This window comes from Ceratotherium simum, chromosome 17 (assembly GCF_057802395.1).
Source record: "Ceratotherium simum simum isolate JZ-2026a chromosome 17, ASM5780239v1, whole genome shotgun sequence".
NCBI classification, from domain to species: domain Eukaryota; kingdom Metazoa; phylum Chordata; class Mammalia; order Perissodactyla; family Rhinocerotidae; genus Ceratotherium; species Ceratotherium simum.
Genome location: NC_141916.1, coordinates 7606041 through 7627282, shown reverse-complemented (window position 1 = coordinate 7627282; position 21242 = coordinate 7606041). Strand labels below are relative to the sequence as shown.

Below are 21242 nucleotides of genomic sequence, written 5' to 3'. Positions count from 1 at the left end.
GTAAAGAGGCAGTTTTCATGGGAAGAATCCAAAGTCAACCAGATAAGGCATGAGAGGCTAAAAAGCTCAAATGGAAAACCAAGCTAGTAGTTCTTAGTCGTACGTTGTCCCTCTGCCATCTCTGTTGTTCTGATTAACAGAATTCCAAATTGGTGACTGAAACCCTAAGTATAAACTTAATCTAGTGCCATATTAGTATTTTCACAGCACTCTGTCCCTGAGTGCTCTGCTTGGAGAGAGGGAGCACTTTATAAATAACACCATTTATTTATAAAGTGCTGGCCCGGCCCCGTGGCTTAGCGGTTAAGTGCTCGGGCTCCGCTGCTGGCGGCCTGGGTTCGGATCCCGGGTGCGCACCGACGCACTGCTTCTCCGGCCATGCTGAGGCCGCATCCCACATACAGCAACTAGAAGGATGTGCAGCTATGACATACAACTATGGGGCTTTGGGAGAAATAAATAAATAAATAAAATTTAAAAAAATAATAACACCATTGCTTACTGCCTTTTGGTCAGGATAAATAAACATCTACATGACTCTGCAATATTCTGGTTTTGTTTTTGTTTTATTATCATCTGTTTCAGTATAATACCTGTTTAAATACAGGTAGAAAAACTTGTATACTTCTTTAGAATATTTTAGAGAGTAATTAAGCCCAGTTTGCATATATTACTGCAAGGTTAACTGTATAAACGGATTCAGAAATAGTAGATAGACTTATTTGACTGAAAATTATTTAAATACATATTAGGAAATTCTTGTCACATAAAGTATTGTTTTCATTTTAACAGTAAATTTTTCTGAGACTTTTTAAGTATTTGTAAGCATGATAGCCTCTGCTTATTTGAAACATTAGTAGATTTGGTTATGATGGTTTTGTTTTGGTATTAAAAGAGCTATGGTTATAGTTCACAGATAATGCACTCTTATTAAAGTTTCTATGAACGTATACAAATTCATTACCAATTTTAACCTTGTTCAAATATTGAAAGTGGGAGATTGAGTGATTTTGGTTTGTAGTTGTTGAGAGGATGGCTCAAGAAACGTCTCTTCATTCCTTGTCATTCATTCAAAATCACATATTTTATTATATATATAATGTATTATATTTATTATATATAATATATAATAAAGATAATAATGTGAAGACACGTTATTAATTATGCTTTTGAAATGTAACCTATGAGCCATAAGTCTAGAGTAATATTTCAAAATCTGCAATTTGTTATCCTTGTTAAAGGCATTTTGAATCTTTATAAATTTTCTTTCACACTATCTCATTTTATCTTGTTCTTATTATCATTCTGATTAAGAAAAAGACATAGAATGACTTTTTCTGAGACTTTGAAGTTTGAGGTAATGGAACAACCAAACAAAATTGCCTGGGATGCAGTGAAAGATAGGGAACCAAAGCTTTGAGAATAATGAGAACTGCAGATGTGGAGTTATATTCCTAGAAGTGAGAACTGTACACAAATATGATTTATCTAATCAAAAATATAAAGCATTATATACTAAACCTTAAAGAGTGTCCCTAAGTAGTGATATAAAGCAAAAAGATCAAGTAGGAAGAATAATCCTGAAGGTTCAGGAAGACTTGGATCCCATTTTGTCATAAAGGCCAACAGAAAAAGAGTTTCTAGAAGAAAAGGAATGGTCAGCAATGGTAAATAATGCAGAGATTAGTGGGAAAACAGAAGAGGTTCAGTGTGTTTGACAAGTGGAGACAGCATGATGGGAATGAGAGACTATAGGAGAGAGGGATGAATACTGTAGTGAGAAAATGGAACAGCTGGTGTAGATCACTCATCACAACATGTGCTGAAAGAAGAAAGATAACTAAGGTGGTACTGGAGTGGAAAGGCAGGCTTCCTGCAGAGGGAGAGAAACTACTTTATATAAATCTTTTTGTTATTTAAATATATACATCCTTTCCTAAATATTTCTCGCCTAAAGACAAAGGCGTCATAATAATGTTAGAGTGAAACTCCTGTGTACTGCTGTTTACCAATGAACTGCTTTTTTCTGGTTATTTTAGTTTAGTTGTCGAAACTCCAAATCCTTTTTGGAAATGCTTGTGCTTGCGCATAAACACACTCCCCATAACTCTGTACCTTGAGGTTCCTCAATTTATTATTCATTAAAATCTTGAGTGTGTATGCAGATTTTCCTTTGAAATGCTGAAAATGCACATCAATTAAATAAATCTTTCCTTCATCTAAACACTGTACCTACTTTCTATTTTGGAAAGATAATGTATACTCTAGTACCATGTCTCCAAGTTTTATGAAACAGTGTGTGGTCACCAGTCAAGTTCATTAACTGATGTTAGAGTCAATATTTAAAAGCCATATCCAAGTTTAATTAAAGTTATAAAATTTAGACAGTGTGTTTCATGCATAAATGAATGTAATTTAAGTGTATGATTCTCATGTAAATGCTTGATATTCACAGGTACTCGCAAATAATTATTGGACATTTTATTTCTTCCTTTCTCCCCTGGTTTGTTCCAAAAAGGATTGAGCAATTTACAGTAACACATATAAGTCAAGGTTAACTATATGAAGAGCTGCAGAAATCAGAACAAATGGAAAATAAACATAGTCACAGTAAGATGAAGCCGGAGGAGAAGTTCACTGGTAGGAGCAGTAAAGGCTTTTGAAATTGTTAAAGTTCATCTGCAAATGTGTAGACTTTTTTTGAATCCTGATTCAAACTAACCAACTGAGGGAGGAAAAGATAGTTTTGAGAGAATTGAGAAAAAATTAAACGTGAACGGAGTATTAGATTGGGACTGACAGTAGTATCAAAAAAGATCTCTTGGGGCTGGCCTGTGGCTTAGTGGTTAAGTGCGCATGCTCCGCTACTGGGTTCGGATCCCAGGCGCGCACCAATGCACTGCTTCTCCGGCCATGCTGAGGTTGTGTCCCACATACAGCAACTAGAAGGAGGTGCAACTGTGACATACAACTATCTACTGGGGCTTTGGGGAGAAAAAGGGAAAAAAAGGAGGAGGATTGGCAATAGATGTTAGCTCAGGGCCAGTCTTCCTCAGCAAAAAGAGGAGGATTGGCATGGATGTTAGCTCAGGGCTGATCTTCCTCACAAAAAAAAAGATCTCTTACCTGTTAAGGATGCATACTGTAGTATTTACAGGTGAACTTATAAATGTCTGTTATTTGCGTTAAAATAGTCCCTCAAAAACAGGGGGGAAGGGCGGCTGAGGAGATTACAGATAAAACGAGTGGCAGAATGCTAATGATTTTTGGAACTGAGGACTGATACTGGGTACATGAGGACTTGTGTATATTTGGAAATGTCGAAAATAAATGGGTTGCAATTTTGGTGCTGAGATTCATAATGGCTGAAGAAAAGTAACTAAAATTTCATTTTTTTAAGTGGTTTTTTTTTTTATAAATACCATATATAGCAGTCAAAATAAGGAACAGAAATAAAGTTATGAGAAGCAATTTATATATAAATTCTCTTAAATTCTCCTTTGTTTATCTGTAAGTACCTAACACCCTGCCTGCCATAGAGGAGGAGGCACATAGCAAATGCTTGTTGAACTGAACTCATCTGTGTCTCACTACAGTAAAAGTGTTTCATTTTTCAAGAAACTGAAATTTTTCTTTTTCTCTAAGAACGTATCTTAGGATGGTTGCTAGAAATGGGAAAAGTTTAAGATTGGTCTTGTTTCTCTTAATAAGATAATTTTTGTTTTATAATGTTAGATTTTACAAAGTTGGGTTGTTTTATGTCAGGTTTGAAAATAACTATTATGAAAGATGACATGAGTGGAGCCATATTAAAACAGAGCCAGAGCAACCATTTCAGAGGAATTGCCTTGCATGTCTTGTTTTCTTTATCTTCCAACTGGACCAAATTGCCAACATTCCAAGAAGTCGGTGAGGACAAGAATATCCTGTTTGTAAGAACTGATGAAACTGGACTTTGCTGGTGACTGAATCTCAGCCAGTTAATGAAGTGCAAACCTAGCCTTACCTCATCTAGCACCAGTGAACTCTCCTTTAATGCAACTCACCTTTATTCTCCCTTTTTCCATAAAAACCCTAAGCCCCTTTCCAGTAATCAGGAAACTATTTGGGTTTCTGCCTGAATCTGTGCTCCCCAAATTGCAATTCTTTGATTCCAAATAAACACTTTGCCTCTTAAACTGGTTTCTGTTTTTGTTGGTTGACATTATAAAAATCTTTGTTTTGCTTACATCAGCCTTCAGATTTAACTTCTCTATATTTTGGTTGTTCAGTATGGTATTAAATTTCCATGTATGTCAAATGTTCAGTTAATTTACCAAGAATAAGCTGTGTTTTTCTGTAGAAGTGAGAAGTTCAACTTAGCCTTGAATTGCATACTTTTAGTTGAAACACTGGGAATAGGGAAATTCAAATACTGCATTCAGTTGTCAGGGACAAAGTTTAATTTTCTCTCTTCATGAAATCATTTCAGCTAAATTGATGTTTCACCTTCTGTATTGCTTAAGAGATGAATCACTGCCTTTAATTACACGTAGCCCAAACTAGCCAAAATTAGTTTAACACTAGGTTAAGTGGCTTAGTACCTAATCTTTGTATAATATTCTAAGCCTTTTTTTCTCTTTTCTCTTTGGAAAACTACTAGAACAGAATTGCTAATGAACAGTGTGATTTGCAAATTACATCAAAGAAAAAGAGCTAAGGGCTCAGGTTATAAATCCACGTTCTGATTAGTCAACCCCTAAAATAACTCCACAAACGTTAGCTAGGTTGGACTATGTGTAACCTAGATCAAAAGTTGGACTCAGAAAAGATAAGTGATCTATTAACTTTCATCAGTAATAGCATTTAAAAAGTGTTATCATACTTCAAATTTACCTGTGGACCACATCCATCCTTATCTCTCTGATCTCCATGCTATTTAAGGACAATCTCTCTACCAGTGGTATTTATCTCAGCGCTTCCTAGACCTTGCTCTTTTCTTTCATTATCTCCTCTGTCCTATATATATAAATGCCTAGCATACTGCCACACATAGAATAGATACTCAGTTAACACTAGTTCATTCTATTGTTTCTTTTCCAATATCATCTTCCCACCACCTGTAAATATAAGCAAATCTCTCCCATCTTTAAAAACAAAACCAAAAAAAACATAAACTTCCTCCAACTACCCTTCTTTAGTTTTTCTTTTTTTGACAGCCAACTTCTTTAAATAAAGTCGGTACTTACTGTTCCTTACCACCCACACAGGATTTAACAAAGTCCTTATTTGACTTTTTTTTTAACCTAGTTTATTTGACCTCTCTTTAATACTTTTTTTTGGATAACTGTCTCCTAAAGAATTTCTCTTACTCTTAATTTGTATCCATGATACCACAGTTTTTCAAGGACTATTTTCACCTCTCTGACCAATCCTCTAGGTGGCTGGCTGTCTTCCTCTCCATGGCTGCCATATTTGGTTGTGCCGGTTGTGTACTCTGTAGCTCTTGAGAATATTTTTCACATTGCAGTCTGTTTGAAAGGCCTTCCTTGGCACTGTGCAGTATACAACTTCACTGGCTATATGCAACAGCTCTGCTCACACTTTAAATGCATTGATATTCCACAAATTTCCTTCTGAGGACTTCTCCTTTCATACCATAAAAAGTTCTCAGAATCCGTGGATGGACTCTATGCTAATCCTATCCCTCAGCTCAAATTTACATGAATATGCCATTCTATATTTCTAGCCTAGAACTCCTCTCAATTCCAGATTTTTCCTGAATGTCATGAGGACTCACCATGTTGGACTGAACTCGAAATCTGTTTACTCCACCTTCTTCCATACCCTCAGCCTAAACTATATCCATATCCTATATTCCCTATTTCAGGTGCCAGCTTGAGTTCCTCTTTCAGCCTCATTTCTTTCATCTAATTAGTCAGCAAGTCTTGCAGATTCTACCTCCTAAACAGGACGTTTTCAAACGTTTTGATCTTGGGACCCCTTTACATTCTTAAAAATTATTAAGGACCCAAAGAACTTCTGTTATGTGGGTTATAGCTGTTGATACTTGTCATGTTAGAAATTAAAAATAAATTTTTTAATGTTTATTTATAAATGACAGTACTAAATATTTTGACATAAATAATATTTTTATGAAAATAACTTTTCAAAAATGAAAAACGTTTACTGATAAGAGTAGAATTGTTTTACATTTTTGCAGATTTTTTTAATATCTTACTGAATAGAAGACAGCTAAATTCTGCTATATACTTATGCATTCAATTTATTGTGATGTATTTTTTAGGTTGAAGTACCTGAAGAATACTCAGCCTCACATAGATATGTAGTTGGAACAGGGAGGACTGTATCAAATAATTGATAGCACATCAGAACTCAACCAGTGGTGGTTTAATGATGAAAGGTTACTTGCAATGTGGAATCTGAAACCATATCAATGAACTTTTTATACAGTTACATTAAAATCTGTCATGTGTAACTTGATGCAGTTGGAAAATAGTGATTCACTGAGTTATGCAGATATTCCAAATGTTGATATGTTTCATTATACAATATTTTTTTAAATCACATTTCTTAAAACATCACCAATCTTATGAAAAAGTCTACGTAATAGGAAGCTATCAAGCTCACAGTGGCAAAGTCAAATTTTCCAAAATTCTATTTTTTGCTTGAACACTTGAATTTTATCATCAGCAACAAATACTTTAAGTTGTTTTTCTTACAGTAACAGGCTCCCTTCATTCATTTTTGAGAACATGTGCCAGATAGCCTTTTATGTAAAAGAGTAAAGAGTGGTGTCGTGAAGAGTGGCTGATTCCACCTGAAACTCAAATATATTATCGCACAAGTCTTTTTCCTCTTGGCAACCATGTTACTTCAGTGTGTAGCAGATGTGCTTTATGCAAAGTTCCCAGTTTGTCACACAATATTAAAAAGAAGTGTAATTAAGGGTCAAGATTTAATAAAATCAATACTTTTTATTTTTTCAATGTGGATATTTTTAAGTGAAACTATTTTCTACTACAGGAGTCAGAGAAGAATACAATATCTATAGTATGTAGTGTGGTGCTCCTGCTTTAATTCATGCTAAGGTGTCAGAGTTTTACCCACCATTCTTGTTTGCACTATCAGCGCAAGTATATACCCAGTGAAAGAGGTCAGATAACATTTAAATAACAACTTGGTGTTACTATGAAAATAATTTCGACCTCATAGGCACCCTGAAAGGATCTTGGAGTCCCCTAAGAGTCCATGGACTGTGCTTGGAGAACCGCTTCCTAAATATCCAAGACGTGTTGCCCTTGCCCCTGCCCTGATTTAGCCCCAGCCTTTATTAATTCTTACCTCTGTTATTTTTATAGTCTCCTAAATGATCTCCCAATGTTCAGTCTCTTTCTCTTCCTCAAGAGTTACCTTTCTAGAATACAAATCTGATTATGTTGATGCTCTATTAAAATCTTTCAACATGCCCCAGCACAATTGGATAAAATCCAAATTCTTCCATAGAACATGAAAGGTCCTTTATTACCCTTGCTCCCTTACTAACTTCTGTTCCTATCTCTATATGCTTTCTGCTCTTTCAGCCAAGCTGAATTTATTGGTAATTCCCTAACTGCATCATAGTTTCTATCATCCCATACATTTGCATGTGCTGTTCTTTCCACCTGGAATACTCGCACTTCCAGTTCCCACAACTGTGCACATCATTTATAATCACCTCTTACTACCCACAAAATTTTATGTTTTGTTATAATTTTTAAATTTGTTGTTATAGGACTTACAACTGTTTTATAGTTGTTTTGCTTGTGTGTCGTTTTCCCCCATTAGACTGTGAGCTGTTTGAGGTGAGCAAGTGTCTGTCTTTGTATTTCTAGTATTTATCAAAGGCAAAGCATATAGTAATCCTTTCATAAATGTTTGAGTGTTTTAATGAATTTTATGGAAACTTCTAATGCTGTCCTTGGGTAGAGTTGCTCATGAATAGTAAAAAGGCCACAGATGGGCAGAAAAAGAAAAAATATATATATGTGTGTGTGCCTTAGCCACTTTATTGGATGTAGTAATGAATCTTTATTTCCGTAATTTTTACTATATGTAAAATTCAAGGGAACATTTCAGTTTTTATCTGTGTTCCTGAAAGTTGTAGTGAATTGAATTAAATTGTAGTCAAATGGATCACATTTTGAAAAGTTAATCTCCTTAATTCATTATAACTCAATCTCTAATAAATTTAGATATTTTTCCTAATTTAGCATTCTTAACATGAAGGCAAAAATGCCAGGATACTTCTATATTTCTATTAATATTTCAAAAGTAGTTCCTTAGAATATTAGGATATTAAAATTACCTTTTAAATGTGTTCTCTACATTGTTTTATATTAAAACTTGGTTGATTATACTTTGTGTTTTTAGCTGATCAGTACAATACAGTAAAATAAAATCTTATAAGGGTCTTGTCAGAAAACACCTAAATAGAAGTCTTGCTTAATGTAAATTACCTATATACAGCCTGCATCAACAAAAAGAACCTCCTTTAAAATGAAGAAAAAAATTCTACCAAGGTTTTATAATGTATAAAACTTCAAAAGTTAAATAAAATTTTTATATGTAAGAAATTACTCGCCATTTATTCTGCATAATGCATTGCAAGTATATGGATTTAGCACCAAATTACCTAAAAAGCAGATTTTGTGTATTATACTGTCCTGCCCATTGACTATTTCATTGTTCATTAGTTCCTGAGTAGAGGAAACAAAATAATTTTAAAAAACTAATCACTTGGGGCCTCACTAATTTAGAATTTTTGGTGACTGAGATACTGGACTGAAAGTTAGCTTTTTACAGCCCATGAGCTAGATGTTGCCTAGTAAATTAAAATTGTTTACAACATTACAAGGGAAATTAAATCTTTCGGAGATGTTTAAGTACTTTGAAGTGATTATTCCCATATAATGGATTTATTGAATATAAATCATGTCTTTAAAGCACATTAGTTGATTAAAGGCCATTAGTAATCCAAAAAAGATTCTGAATTAGTGAGGTGTGTAATATATAGTCAGATTTATGTCTTTTCAGTTTTTGCTGAGACAACTTTGGCCAAAAATTACTTCTTGGGATTATGTTTGAAATTCTCTTATACTATTCTATCCCCATTGCCTTAAATTTTAAAGAACTGGCCAATCCTCTGATCTGTGTCAATGTTGTGTATAATTAGAATGCCATGGTACCTACTGAGACACAAAGTGGATTTCTTTTACATGCTTCCTTAAAAAATTAATATTTTAATTCCATAGATGTAAGGAAATTATTGATTATAAAATATTAATAATGGTTACCTGAACTCAGAAATAGGTGTATTGGGTTAGTAGATTTATAGGAATAATATCAAGTTGTATATTTAATTTGATAAATTTCTTTTGAAAATAGTTCCCTTTTGTATTATTATTTTTTATGTGAAAGAATACATTGGAAATTGAAAACCGAAGGATATGTAGTGATTTTGCTCATAAATCTGTTTTCCAGCAGTCATTTACTACATACATTGTCATCTGTTAGTTCTTTTCTTTATTTCATAATTAATTTCAAAATTCAGCATTTTTTATCTAATTTAACATTTTCATATTTTTAAAGGTCCCCAGGTGCATCCAATTTTTCAACTTTACCAAAGATCTCTCCTTCATCTCTATCAAATAATTATAACAACATCAACAACAGAAAGTAAGCACTGAATCTTAAAAACTCTTTGTTTAATCGATCGCCCTATTGTGGTTGCAAAAAATCTCTTGTATCTAAAATTTAGGATAAAAGTCTTAATGCATTAAAAGTGATTTTCTTTTAAATTAATGGTCAGTTCTTCTAGGAGTAACTTCACAAGAAAGAAAGCACAGTTATAAACTTCTTCTTGATTTAATACATATACTATAATAATTTACTAAAAGAGAAATAAAGCACTTTCAGAATTTTACATTCTAAACACTAATTATTGAAATATATATACAAGTCTATTAGAACTCAGTGTTTTAGGAAGAGTATAAATTTCAGATGTCATTTTAGAACTAGATATGTAATCACCTACAATATATAGTATTTTTTTTAAAGTGTGTATCTGTGATTCTCAACTGGAAAGCATACACAAATTTTTACATTTGTCAAAAAGGCAAGCACTTTTTCTTTAAAAAATTTAGAGAAACAATTTCCTTGCACCATCATGAATAATATTCAGAATCTTGGAATTTATAAAAGTTATGTGAAAGTGAGTGCTATATTTATATTGCTGTAAGAAAAAAGGTTGAAAATCACTTAGGCTTCACCAGAACATTTGACATGAGTGTATTACCTTGAAAGTTAGCATGGCTTTTATTTTATAGAAAAGGATAAAAAGAAAGCTTTTATTATTTGTAATTAGTCCAGTCAAATTATGGAAGGAACTTTAATCCAGAGATGATTATCCTCTTTTTATTTCTTAGATGTATACATTGTAGTCTATGTATTAGGTTAACAGTATTTATGTAATTAAATATTTGTACTACTTGTCCAGTTCATAAATGGCATCTGATTATCCCAAAGAGTAAATTCAAAAAGACTAAAGCTATTTGTGAAATAATCTTTAAAATAATACCATTAATTGAATTTATAGGTTTAATTAATTTTCCCTTAAAATTCATATTTTTTGAGGGGATGGGACTTAACAGAATGATGTTAACATATAACTGGATTATAAATATATATAAGAATAGCTAAAATAATTTTGGAAAGGAAAAATAATGAGAAAGCATTAATGCTACTAAAGAACACAGCCTGAATTCTTGAATAAGAATTCAAGCAGCATAGTAGGGACCCAAGAATATACCTACAGATCAATGGAATAGAAAAGACAGCCCAGAAACAGACCTCTATATATGAAAGAATGTAGTGTGATCAGAAAGCATCCTATGCTAATGAAGAACAGGCAGATTATCCAGGAAATTGGTGGGAAAATTGGATCACTATTGAGAATTTCTCTTTAAAACTTTAAATTAAATTAAATTAGCTTTTTAATTGTCAGGCGTATAAAAAGTTAAAGTAAATAAATGGAAAAAAATATGTGCTACAAATGACAAAGGGTAAATATTCTTAATATATCAAGCTCATAAAAATCATTGAGAAATTTTCTAAGACAGAAAAACTGGCAGATGATGCAGCTGAGCAATAAGAATAAAAGAATTAAAATATATAAATATATAAATGTTCAAATTCACATGCGTAAATTAAAACCATAAAAAATTCCATCCAGGGGCCGGTCCGGTGGCACAGCAGTTAAGTGCTCGCACTCAGCTTCCGTGGCCCGGGGTTCACAGGTTCAGATCCAGGCGTGCACCAACGCACTGCTTGTCAAGCCATGCTGTGGCGGCGTCCCATATAAAGTAGAGGAAGATGGGCACGAATGTTAGCCCAGGGCCAATCTTCCTCAGCAAAAAGAGGAGGATTGGCATCGGATGTTAGGGCTGATCTTCCTCACAAAAAAAAAAACTCCATCCACTTTCCCCCACCTCAATCTCATTGGGAAAAATTAAGTGATGATATCTGTTCCTGTAAAGATTCTGTTTGAGTGATTGGAGGGTTAGTCCAACTTTTCTAGAGAAGACTTTGCTGTATGATCAAGAAGATTTGAAACATTCATTTCCTTATTTCAGTAGTTCATAAAGATATGTGTACCATAGTGTAATAACATTACATTGTACTGTAATAGTGAAATATTGAAGACTCTATGAATGGCCATAATTGCAGTGTAGTATGTTCTCATCTATTTAAAAATATATATCCACAGGCAAAAGAGTGAAAGGCAATATCCCCCTATAATCTGGTTTGTATTTTATATATCTTTTAATTAAATTCATCCAAAGTATTTTTTCATAGGAGATAAACTGTTACTTTTATTTCTACCAATTGCAGATGGCTCCCACATTTACTATAAAAAATTCAGGGGCTAGCCCGGTGGCATAGTGGTTAAGTTCACGTGCTCCGCTTCGATGGCCTGGGGTTCTCGGACCCACACCACTCATCAAGCCATGCTGTGGCAGCAACCCACATACAAAATAGAGGAAGATTGGCACAGATATTAGCTCAGGGACAGTCTTCCTCAAGCAAAAAGAGGAAGATTGGCAACGGATGTTAGTTCAGGGCTAATCTTCCTCACCAAAAAAGAAAAAATTCAGTTCCAAGTATAACATGTATTTATAATTATTCTTTGGAGAGATTTTTAACATTGTAAACTGTACTGAACATAGACTTTATTTTGACGGAGTCACCATATTAGTATATGTGGTCTGGTGTGTTTCTGTTTTTGTCTTATTTACCTGTCATAGTAAAAATATGACAGTACAATCTGATCTCAGAACCTCTAAATGCATAAAATATTGAGAGAGGAATTAGAGTGTTTTCTTAAGTTTAGAACATGATTAACTAATGATTCTACTCCTATGACTAGATTATATTTTTAGCTATTTACGTTTGTCTATTTTAGGCACTAAAATAGGCCTTTCATATTGAGAAATTTTAATAGCAAATAGCTACTGAGGTACCACCATGCTTAAAAATAAAACTTACCTTTCTTAGTAAGGAACAAAATTTAAACATTTATAAAATGGAAAGTTTTTTTTTTTTTTTACTTTAAAAAAATTGAATTAATATTATCATCATGATTATCTAAACATTTATTTTACATAAAGTTTATTTCTTGACTTCCCATTTGACTTGTGGAAATAAGTAGCACCTTAAGACTTCGGATAGAAATTGTGTAGTTTCTTTGATTAAAAGTATGTAAAATGGGTAATGACCTTTTTAGATTAAGTAAATTTTTAGGACTTCATATATGTGGATATATTCCACAAGTATAAAGTATATATTAAAGTCAATACTTATGACATAAGTTTATATGAAATTTGTTTACAAATTTGTCTTGAATCAAGCTGATACATTGCTAATATATAAAGTTCTCATTTCCAGAAATAAGGATATTACGTGGTTATAAAGGAATTATTTCATTTAAGTTTAATAGTTTGTTAAAGACTAATACTGTGAAGAATGAGTTTCCAGAATATTGTTTGTTTACCCTGTGTAGTATTTTTACCTGTTAGTGTGTACAGTTTGTTTTTGCCTTATTATAATTTAAGTACATTTTTGATATGTGTCAAATTCTCTGTCTAGTCCCTACATTTTTCTGTCTTGCTACATTTGCTTTGATATCATACTGCCTTTAAAAAACGCTTTATAATGTACTTATTGTCTCGACTCTTGGCATTCCACATCAGAGCACATTTCTGTTTTTCTGTTAACTCATTTAAAGCTTTTATTTGAAATGGAAATGACTCCCTGAAAGAGATTAAGCCATGAAAAGGAACTGGATTTTAAGAGACTGCCAGAGCTGGCTAGCCATGTGGCTCTTGACAGGTTACTTGCTGAAAGCATCATTTCATTAACTGAGAAGTGAGCGTAGTTATAGTTATGAGGATTAAATTATAGATTTATAATGTTTATAACATCAAATATAAGTGCTAACTGAAAAGTCAATCTGAAATTTTTATGGTAAGGTAAGGGCTCAATTTTACAAAAAAAGAATGATACTTTTTTAATGTATCTTCATTCAGGATGATAGATTTATAATACAGAATTATCTAGTATGGTATTAAATTCCCGTCAAGATTACTGGCAAATTATTTCAGTTTTGCAAAGTAGCATAGCCTTATAGAATGAAGACTAGATTACAATCTTTAGGAAAAAAGTAGCAGAAACAGTCATGAAAGATAATAGAGGCTGCCCTTAGGGCCTAGATTTCCATCTACTTTGTCGAAGTGTTTAAAGAACTGCTGATTTTGGTATTTTTCATGATAGACTTTAGTATTTAATTTAGAAAGCACATAAAATGTGGATTATAAGTGATTAATCAAGATAATATTAAAATATTTTAAATTCATCCGTTTTCATTACCACTGAGGATCTAGACAATCTCAGTCTTTGGGAAATCTTACCCCATCGCTTAAACTAAAATGTAGATATCCTTTAATTAAGGATTCAGATTTTAAAAGACAAAACCAAAAAACTGCTTTTGCAAATAAGTTTTTTGTTCATTTCTCAGTAAATAGGAATCCCTATTCCAGCAAATTTCATCCTGTTGCCACAGAGAATAGAGCTTCCAGCATCCATTTGTGTTACATGTGAAGAGAGACAGATATCTGAATATATACTTATGTAAAAAGCATGTAATTGTGCTTTTAGTCTTTTCACTTTGTGTGCGTGTGTGTGCACGTGTAGGCGTGAGTGTGCATTTAGGCATACTTTCCCTGTGTACTCTACGTGCTTAAATTTTATTATAATTTTATAGCCAGAATATATGTATTTTTTCTTGAATGTGTAGAATGTGTAGAAACAGTAGGCCTTGCGTTTTTATAATATATAGCAACCTTGATTTTTTAGTACTTATAGGAATAAAAGAAAGACAGGATTCAGCTTTTTGTTACATGTCCTCGAAGTTAGATTCAAGAAGCCAATCATCAAGTGACTATATATTGAATTGCTAATAGGTGCCTTGCACTTTATTAGTTACTGGGAATATAAAATAAAATATGAATCATAAGGCTAGTGATATGCAAAAACCAAAAGATGCTTGCATTCTCGTTTTTGTTCTGTACATTTTTTTTTTTAAGTGTAAAACAAGTAAATAGCTACAAGTCTGGGAACTCTGAATTTGATTTGATCAAGGTTGCATTTCTTTGGGCCCTGCTATTTTTGTTTAATCTCCGAGTGGATTGTTTTTTGAGTCTGGGATTTGATCTTTTTGTTTGTGGTGAAGGGGAATGTTTTCTTAAAAGTGCAAAAATATTAGTGGGCTATTACTGTTTGTGTAATTTTTGGTTGGTGTGCTTTTGTGTGTTTTACCTGTTTAGCTTGTTAGGGTGTGTGTGTGTTTACTAAAAGCTTTGTTAGAACAGGCAGTAGTTCACTAAGTGAGAGTATAGAAGCTACAAAGAGAGTATTTGAAATTATAAGTAAAAACTATTTTTAATAAATAATACTAGGAGTAAATTGTAGCCGATTGAGATTGTCAGTTACTGATTCATCATTTATTTGTAACACTGTATTCTTTTATTTATATTATCATTTGCTTCTGGCAAATGACCTTGATTCTCATTCAGGTTTGTTCTAATGAATAAAAAAATGATGGTTGAAAGTATACTTTTAAATTACATCCAAAGTGTCTATCATAAATATTTTATAACCTATTAAAAATTACGGGAAAATTCACCCTTTTTCACAAAATTATTTTTTATTACATGTTAAAAGGGATTATTTAACTTATTGATTGACTTTTCTTAGTTCTTTTCAAAATTACCCTGATTCTCTAAGGTTGAAAATTATATAGTTGTTTTTTTAAGATTAATATTTATTATACTGATAGTATAACTTATCCTGAGTTATATTCATCTAGTTAAGTAACCTGCCTTATTCTAACAAACTAGAAGAAAAGCCAAATAATGCTGGAATGTACTTGCTTAGAATCATTTCATTTTTGCATCCCTGATCATCCCAGGCTTTTTTCTACATTTGAATACTAGATTTTGATGGTCTAGCATAGAAACTATAAATAGAATCTTCAGTGCATCAGAACAGTGATCTCACAGAGGCCTTGGAAATCTCTCCTCTCACCTGTAACTAAAGCACAACTCTCCCTGTTTCTGCTGTTCTCACTCTGTTACAGTAGCAGGATGTTAAAAGGGACATAAGTGAGATGATTTATTGCTGCGGGTGGTGTTTAAAATCTGAATGTTTTAAATTTGATGGAGCAATGAAGAATGGAGCAAGCTGTGAAGCTGCTCCAGTTAATCAAGGGTAGAAAGATATAATAGTGGTTTGTATTGGTTGGTGTGGTATATGATGCACTGATTTTATTGATTGGATGAGGAGGATCTTAATTAAGGGGCGTATTTTGATTTAGGTTCATGTATTTAAAAGTACCTGAGTTAAGTGCTTTATAAAAAAATTTAATGACCGACCATCTATCTCAAGTAGGTTTCAAGTACTCTATTCATTATAACTATATTGTAATAATTGGCTGCATTATGAAAAAATATCTCTTGTTTTCTTCCAGTGTGAAAAACTCAAATTATTGTCTCCCATCATATACTGCTTATAAGAACTATGATTATTCAGAACCTGGAAGAAACAATGAACAGCCAGGCCTCTGTGGCCTAAGTAACTTGGGAAATACGTGTTTCATGAACTCAGCTATTCAGGTAGGTTTCCAAACAAAGTGAAACTCATGTGTTTGTTTCATGGAAATCAGTAATACAAAAAAAGTACACTTGGATTTTACATGTCAGAACATGAGTATTCTATGTATTTTGAGATTTTGTATTTTCATGGAAGCGTTACGCACACACATTTGACTCATTCATTCTGGTGCTGATAGTAGAATCCCGTTATCGTATTCCTCGGTAGGTGGCATGTGATTGACCCCCACACCGTGGGTTAAATGTTACTTCATGCAAAAATAGAATTCCAAACAGAAAACCTAGGCTTTTTGAGAAGAAGAAAAAAACTAGTGAGATCTCTCCTTTTCATATTCAGTAGAAGTGTCTTGCCTTTTTTTGGACATTGGTGGGAATGCTAGAGAATGAATATTTCATGGTCACCAATCCTCTAACTCTATGTAACATTATTTTTAAACCTGTTTTTTTACCTTAATGTGAAATTAAGATTTTTAAAAATGAGAAAATTTTATGAACCTTCTTTTGTATACATATTTTAACAAATAACTTTCCATTAAAGATGTTTTAATTTGGGGATATAAGAGATCACTGCCCCTTTTTTCCCTTTGTTTCTCCGTGGAGCTTCCCTTTTCTTCCTGCTCTGGTCTATACCCTCTTCCAACTTAACTTGTTAAATATTTATGTCTTTGGTTGATTTTGAAGTAACGAGATCTATATATATTTTAATATCACTGTCACTCTGTATAAAATTAGAGCTGGTTATTTTATTCCCCTTTTACAAATAAAATTCTGTGTTTCAGAAAGCCCAAAATAATGATATACTATTTTTGATATTCTGTTCTCTATTCATAGTTTAATACTGAATTTCCTATGCCCAGGAGGCAACCTCCAAAGATATAGATTAAATACAGAGTGTGGATTGATAAGGACGTTATTGCAGATCTTTTTGACTATCTGAGAAAAGTATAGGACTCTTATTCATTCAAAATTCTAAATAAATCCTTTTGTGCATTGTCCTTAATCCAGTTACCTCCTAAATTAACTATTGTCTTTATAGTATTCTTAGAAAATTAGAATTTAACTGTTATAACACTCTAGAACAGGAGTTGGCAATCTTTTAGAAATGCACAAGGGGGCATAATTGGTTGATTTCAGATTTCTTGGTTTAGAATTGAGCCACTCAGGAAATAGCTTAGCTGCTCAAGTAGATACTGTGTAGTTAATAAACTGTCCCTTTAAACCTTCAATGAGTGATATTGTTTATACTTTAATGTGAATTACTTTATTCAGAATTGTTTTTCTAGGATCCTAGCACTAGTTAAATGAACAATTAAATTTTAAAAATTTTTATCTTTATTTTTCTGGAAGAGGATAAAGGGAACTCATCTGAGAAGAGCAAACCAAAATATATTATTATCCTGACAGTTACTTAGATAACGAAGTAGAGTGCATGGATGCTGAGCTGTCAGAGATAGGGACAGGCAGACAAATTGTGATTTTTTTTGGATATCGGTTGGACTCCCCTACCTCATCACTGAAAATCATCTTTAGTACCTCTCTGGAAAATGCATTATATAAACAGTGGTTACATCAGTACCAGAAAACCCTGATCTCGAATCACCAAGTCATATTAATCTTTATATAACGCCTTATCCTTGCATTGCCAAAATAACTTTGGTTCTAGAGACTCGTAGCTTATAAGGATTTTTTTCTTAATATTCTAGTATAGGAAATCAATCTTAGTGCTCTTTCATGAGGATTAAGAAAATATTTTAATAGCATAAGCCTGTCAGAGGAGAACAAGAGTTAGTGTTTATGCTAATCATTCATGGGAGGCTCTGGCTTGCATTCAGACTAAATTCCTTCTGAGGCAATATTACATTCTGGTTTCCTGTGCTTTTGATATAGTCTGTTTAGTATTTTTTCTCCATATGATTAACTGCAGTTTCTCAGAAATGAGTATTAAAGTTAAATAATCTAAATTAGCTATGTTGAGCTAGATTGGGCATTTGTTGAACTTTCTCATATATGTTTAAAGTATCAGAAACTTCATTTTATTAGTCTTTGCTTCTGTTAAAAGCAACTTTATTACAATAAATTGGTAGATATAATACTGACCCTCACTTTTAATGTATTTCACCTTCACATGTTCTATTTCAACTGAGATATAGCCAGGAGGGTAAGGTTTCTTAGGGTGATAGTTTATTTTCAGGTAATAATCATAAAGTAAGAAAAATTTTTTATGAAAATTTCAGCAGTGTACTTTAAGCAGTGGATATTATTTCATGTCTGTATTTTGGTTGGAAACTATACTTTCTCTAAAATAAAACTTTCCAGTCAAGATGAGGAAGAGAAAAAATGAGTTTTTATTTTTGCTGCTTTTGACTTTTAATTCAAATCTAGAATTAGAAAAACTAGTACTTCAGTTTTATTATCTTAAAGTTTCTATGATTTTTAATTGATTTAGATGTTAGCTCTCAAGCTGAAAATTCACCGTAAGAGGGAATATAAAATGGTGGCAGTAGCCTTTATTCTTCTGTTTGATGAACACACATGTAAGTTCTTAGGTCCACAGACAAAAAGGGTAAAAGATAACTAATAGAATAGACTTTTTTTTTAATAATTTTTTTGGATACTGTTTCCTCAATCATGCTTTTTTTCAAGTTTCCTTGTAACTTCTGTGAAATTAAAGATAATAAACTCAAGAAAATATTATAAAATAACATTTCTACTGATAATTTTAGTTTTAACGTGATTTCTTATATTAATTCAAGATACCAATTTATGGGATATTCAATATCCTAAAAAATATAAGTGGGCCTTTTAGTACATCAGGCAGTATAATTATTGATATATCTTAAAAAACTGAATGTGAAAACCATACCTATTTTTTCTGTGTGAGAATGAGTTGTGCTTAACCCATCAGTAGCCTTGAGATACTGAAATCTTTTGATCACTCATGATTAAAAACAGCACCAATCCAAGTGTGATTTAATATTATTATTGTTATTATTCAATTTAATTATATTGGTGTTCAAGATTTTCTATGCTGTAATGGCATGAATGAGTATTAAATTTTTCTGATGAGTATAGTACTGCCATGCAGTTTCAATTTATTAAGTTAATATTTAATGAATGTCAAACATGTGAGATACTTTTGGACATAGATCCTGACCTTATGAAGATTATAGTCTAGATATTGTAATTTTCAAACGTTTTGCTTTTTACCATGAAGAATTTTTTTTAATTATTACTATGAAAAGTTTAAATGTATCCTGAATATTTAAACAGAAACAGTGAACTTGCTTTGGTTGGGTGAAGTGCCCAGAGTCCTTTCTTCTTTTTTTTTTTTTAATATTTTATTTATTTATTTTTCCCCTCCAAAGCCCCAGTAGATTGTTCAGTAGATTGTTGTAGGTCATAGCTGCACATCCTTCTAGTTGCTGTATGTGGGACGTGGCCTCAACATGGCCGGAGAAGTGGTGCGTCGGTGCGCGCCCGGGATCCGAACCCGGGCCGCCAGCAGCGGAGTGCACGCACTTAACCGCTAAGCCACGGGGCCGGCCCTCAGAGTCCTTTCTACTTTCTTTTACTTTCCTTAATGGCCCCAGAAGCATTCTCATGGTATCCTCAGACTCTAAGGAACAGTTTGAAAACCATGTTTTGGCTAGAAAAAAAAAAAAAACACATTAAAAATTAATAATATAGGTTAAGAGCACAGACTGTGGAGTTATACTGCCTGGATTGAAAACATGTCTCTGCTACTTATTAGCTGTGCAACTCATTTTCTCATCAGATGGGGAAAATAATAGTACCCTATTTTAGGAGTTTTGTGGGGATTAAGTGAGTCAGTGAATATAAAACTCTTAGGATAGTGACTGGCACATCATAAGTGAATAAGTATTAGGTTGATATTATTTTGTCTTTTTTTAAATTCAAGGAGTTAAGTGGAGTGATTCTGGAAAAATTCTACCTTCCATAGCCCGTGTATTGGTTCTTCTTTCCTATGAATCTTATTCCACTTTGGCTGGACCTAGTGAATGAAGAAAGAATTGAATGTACTTTTAATTCTTTTTCACTTAGTGTTAGGAATAATAGTATTTATCATCTGCTCAATTTCTGAACTCATTTAGTTTGGCACTTCCTAGGCAAACTGACAGGCAAGGGATATAATAACATAGAAATGTGTATGGATATTAAATCTGCAGGGAACTCAAAATTCTTGAGTTGAGGTTATCCCTAGCCTCAGCCCCCTGAGTAGTTATGACTATAAGCATATACCACCACGTCCCAGCAATACAAATAAGTTAACAAAATAGTTTTCTAGTGCCCTAAATGCATTACTCCATTGAAAGAATGTCTAGTTTTTAAAATTTGTGTTATTGGAGGTAATTTTAATTAGCATTAGTTGAGTAGATTCAGGAGCACTCCAACCCTTGTCTTTTTCATTGTCAAGGCCTAGGAGGCTCATGATTGGCTTCCTGGAAGAAGCAACTCTTCAGATGGATTTGAAGCAGGGGAGTGATATGGTCTTTTCCACTGGAAAGCAGCATGGCGTAAGATGGTTGTTTTCAAACTCTTTACTTGAAAGTAGTAGGGCTCCTTAAATAGACTCTAAGAAGTCATTGAAAAAAATAATTAGCAGTCAAGGACGTGTTCATTATTCCTGTCATACAATAAAAAATAAGTTGGGATTCCAGGTATTTTTAAAGTCAACTTTTTTCTGTGATCTGTTGGGTTAGGAAAAAATTTATTCAGTAAATTCAGAAGAATGTTAAATAGAAAGTTTAAAGGTTTTTTTTTACTTAATTAAAGAGAATGAGTACCACTACACAGAAATAACACTCTTTTAAGAAAAACTAGATTCTCATTATATTGTAAAACAGTAAAAAAGTCATTACTGAAGCTATTATATGTTCTACTACTTCGTAGTTTTGAATATGTTTAAATATGATGCTGTTCTACTCTCACCTTGAGACATTCTTTTTGCATTTATTG

At 32.9% G+C, this 21242-nt stretch overlaps 1 protein-coding gene across 2 annotated transcripts in view; it reads left to right on the top strand.

Moving 5' to 3' along the window:
• USP15 (ubiquitin specific peptidase 15) overlaps nt 1-21242 on the top strand; it is a 123572-nt gene that overhangs the window by 62755 nt on the left and 39575 nt on the right. Inside the window, exons 7-8 of one of the 2 annotated variants that reach the window (XM_004429355.3) lie at nt 9631-9717; nt 16124-16268. In XM_004429355.3, coding sequence (XP_004429412.1) covers nt 9631-9717; nt 16124-16268 — 232 coding nt within the window. The remainder of the gene's footprint in view (nt 1-9630; nt 9718-16123; nt 16269-21242) is intronic. The other variant, XM_004429356.3, reaches the window with a different exon arrangement.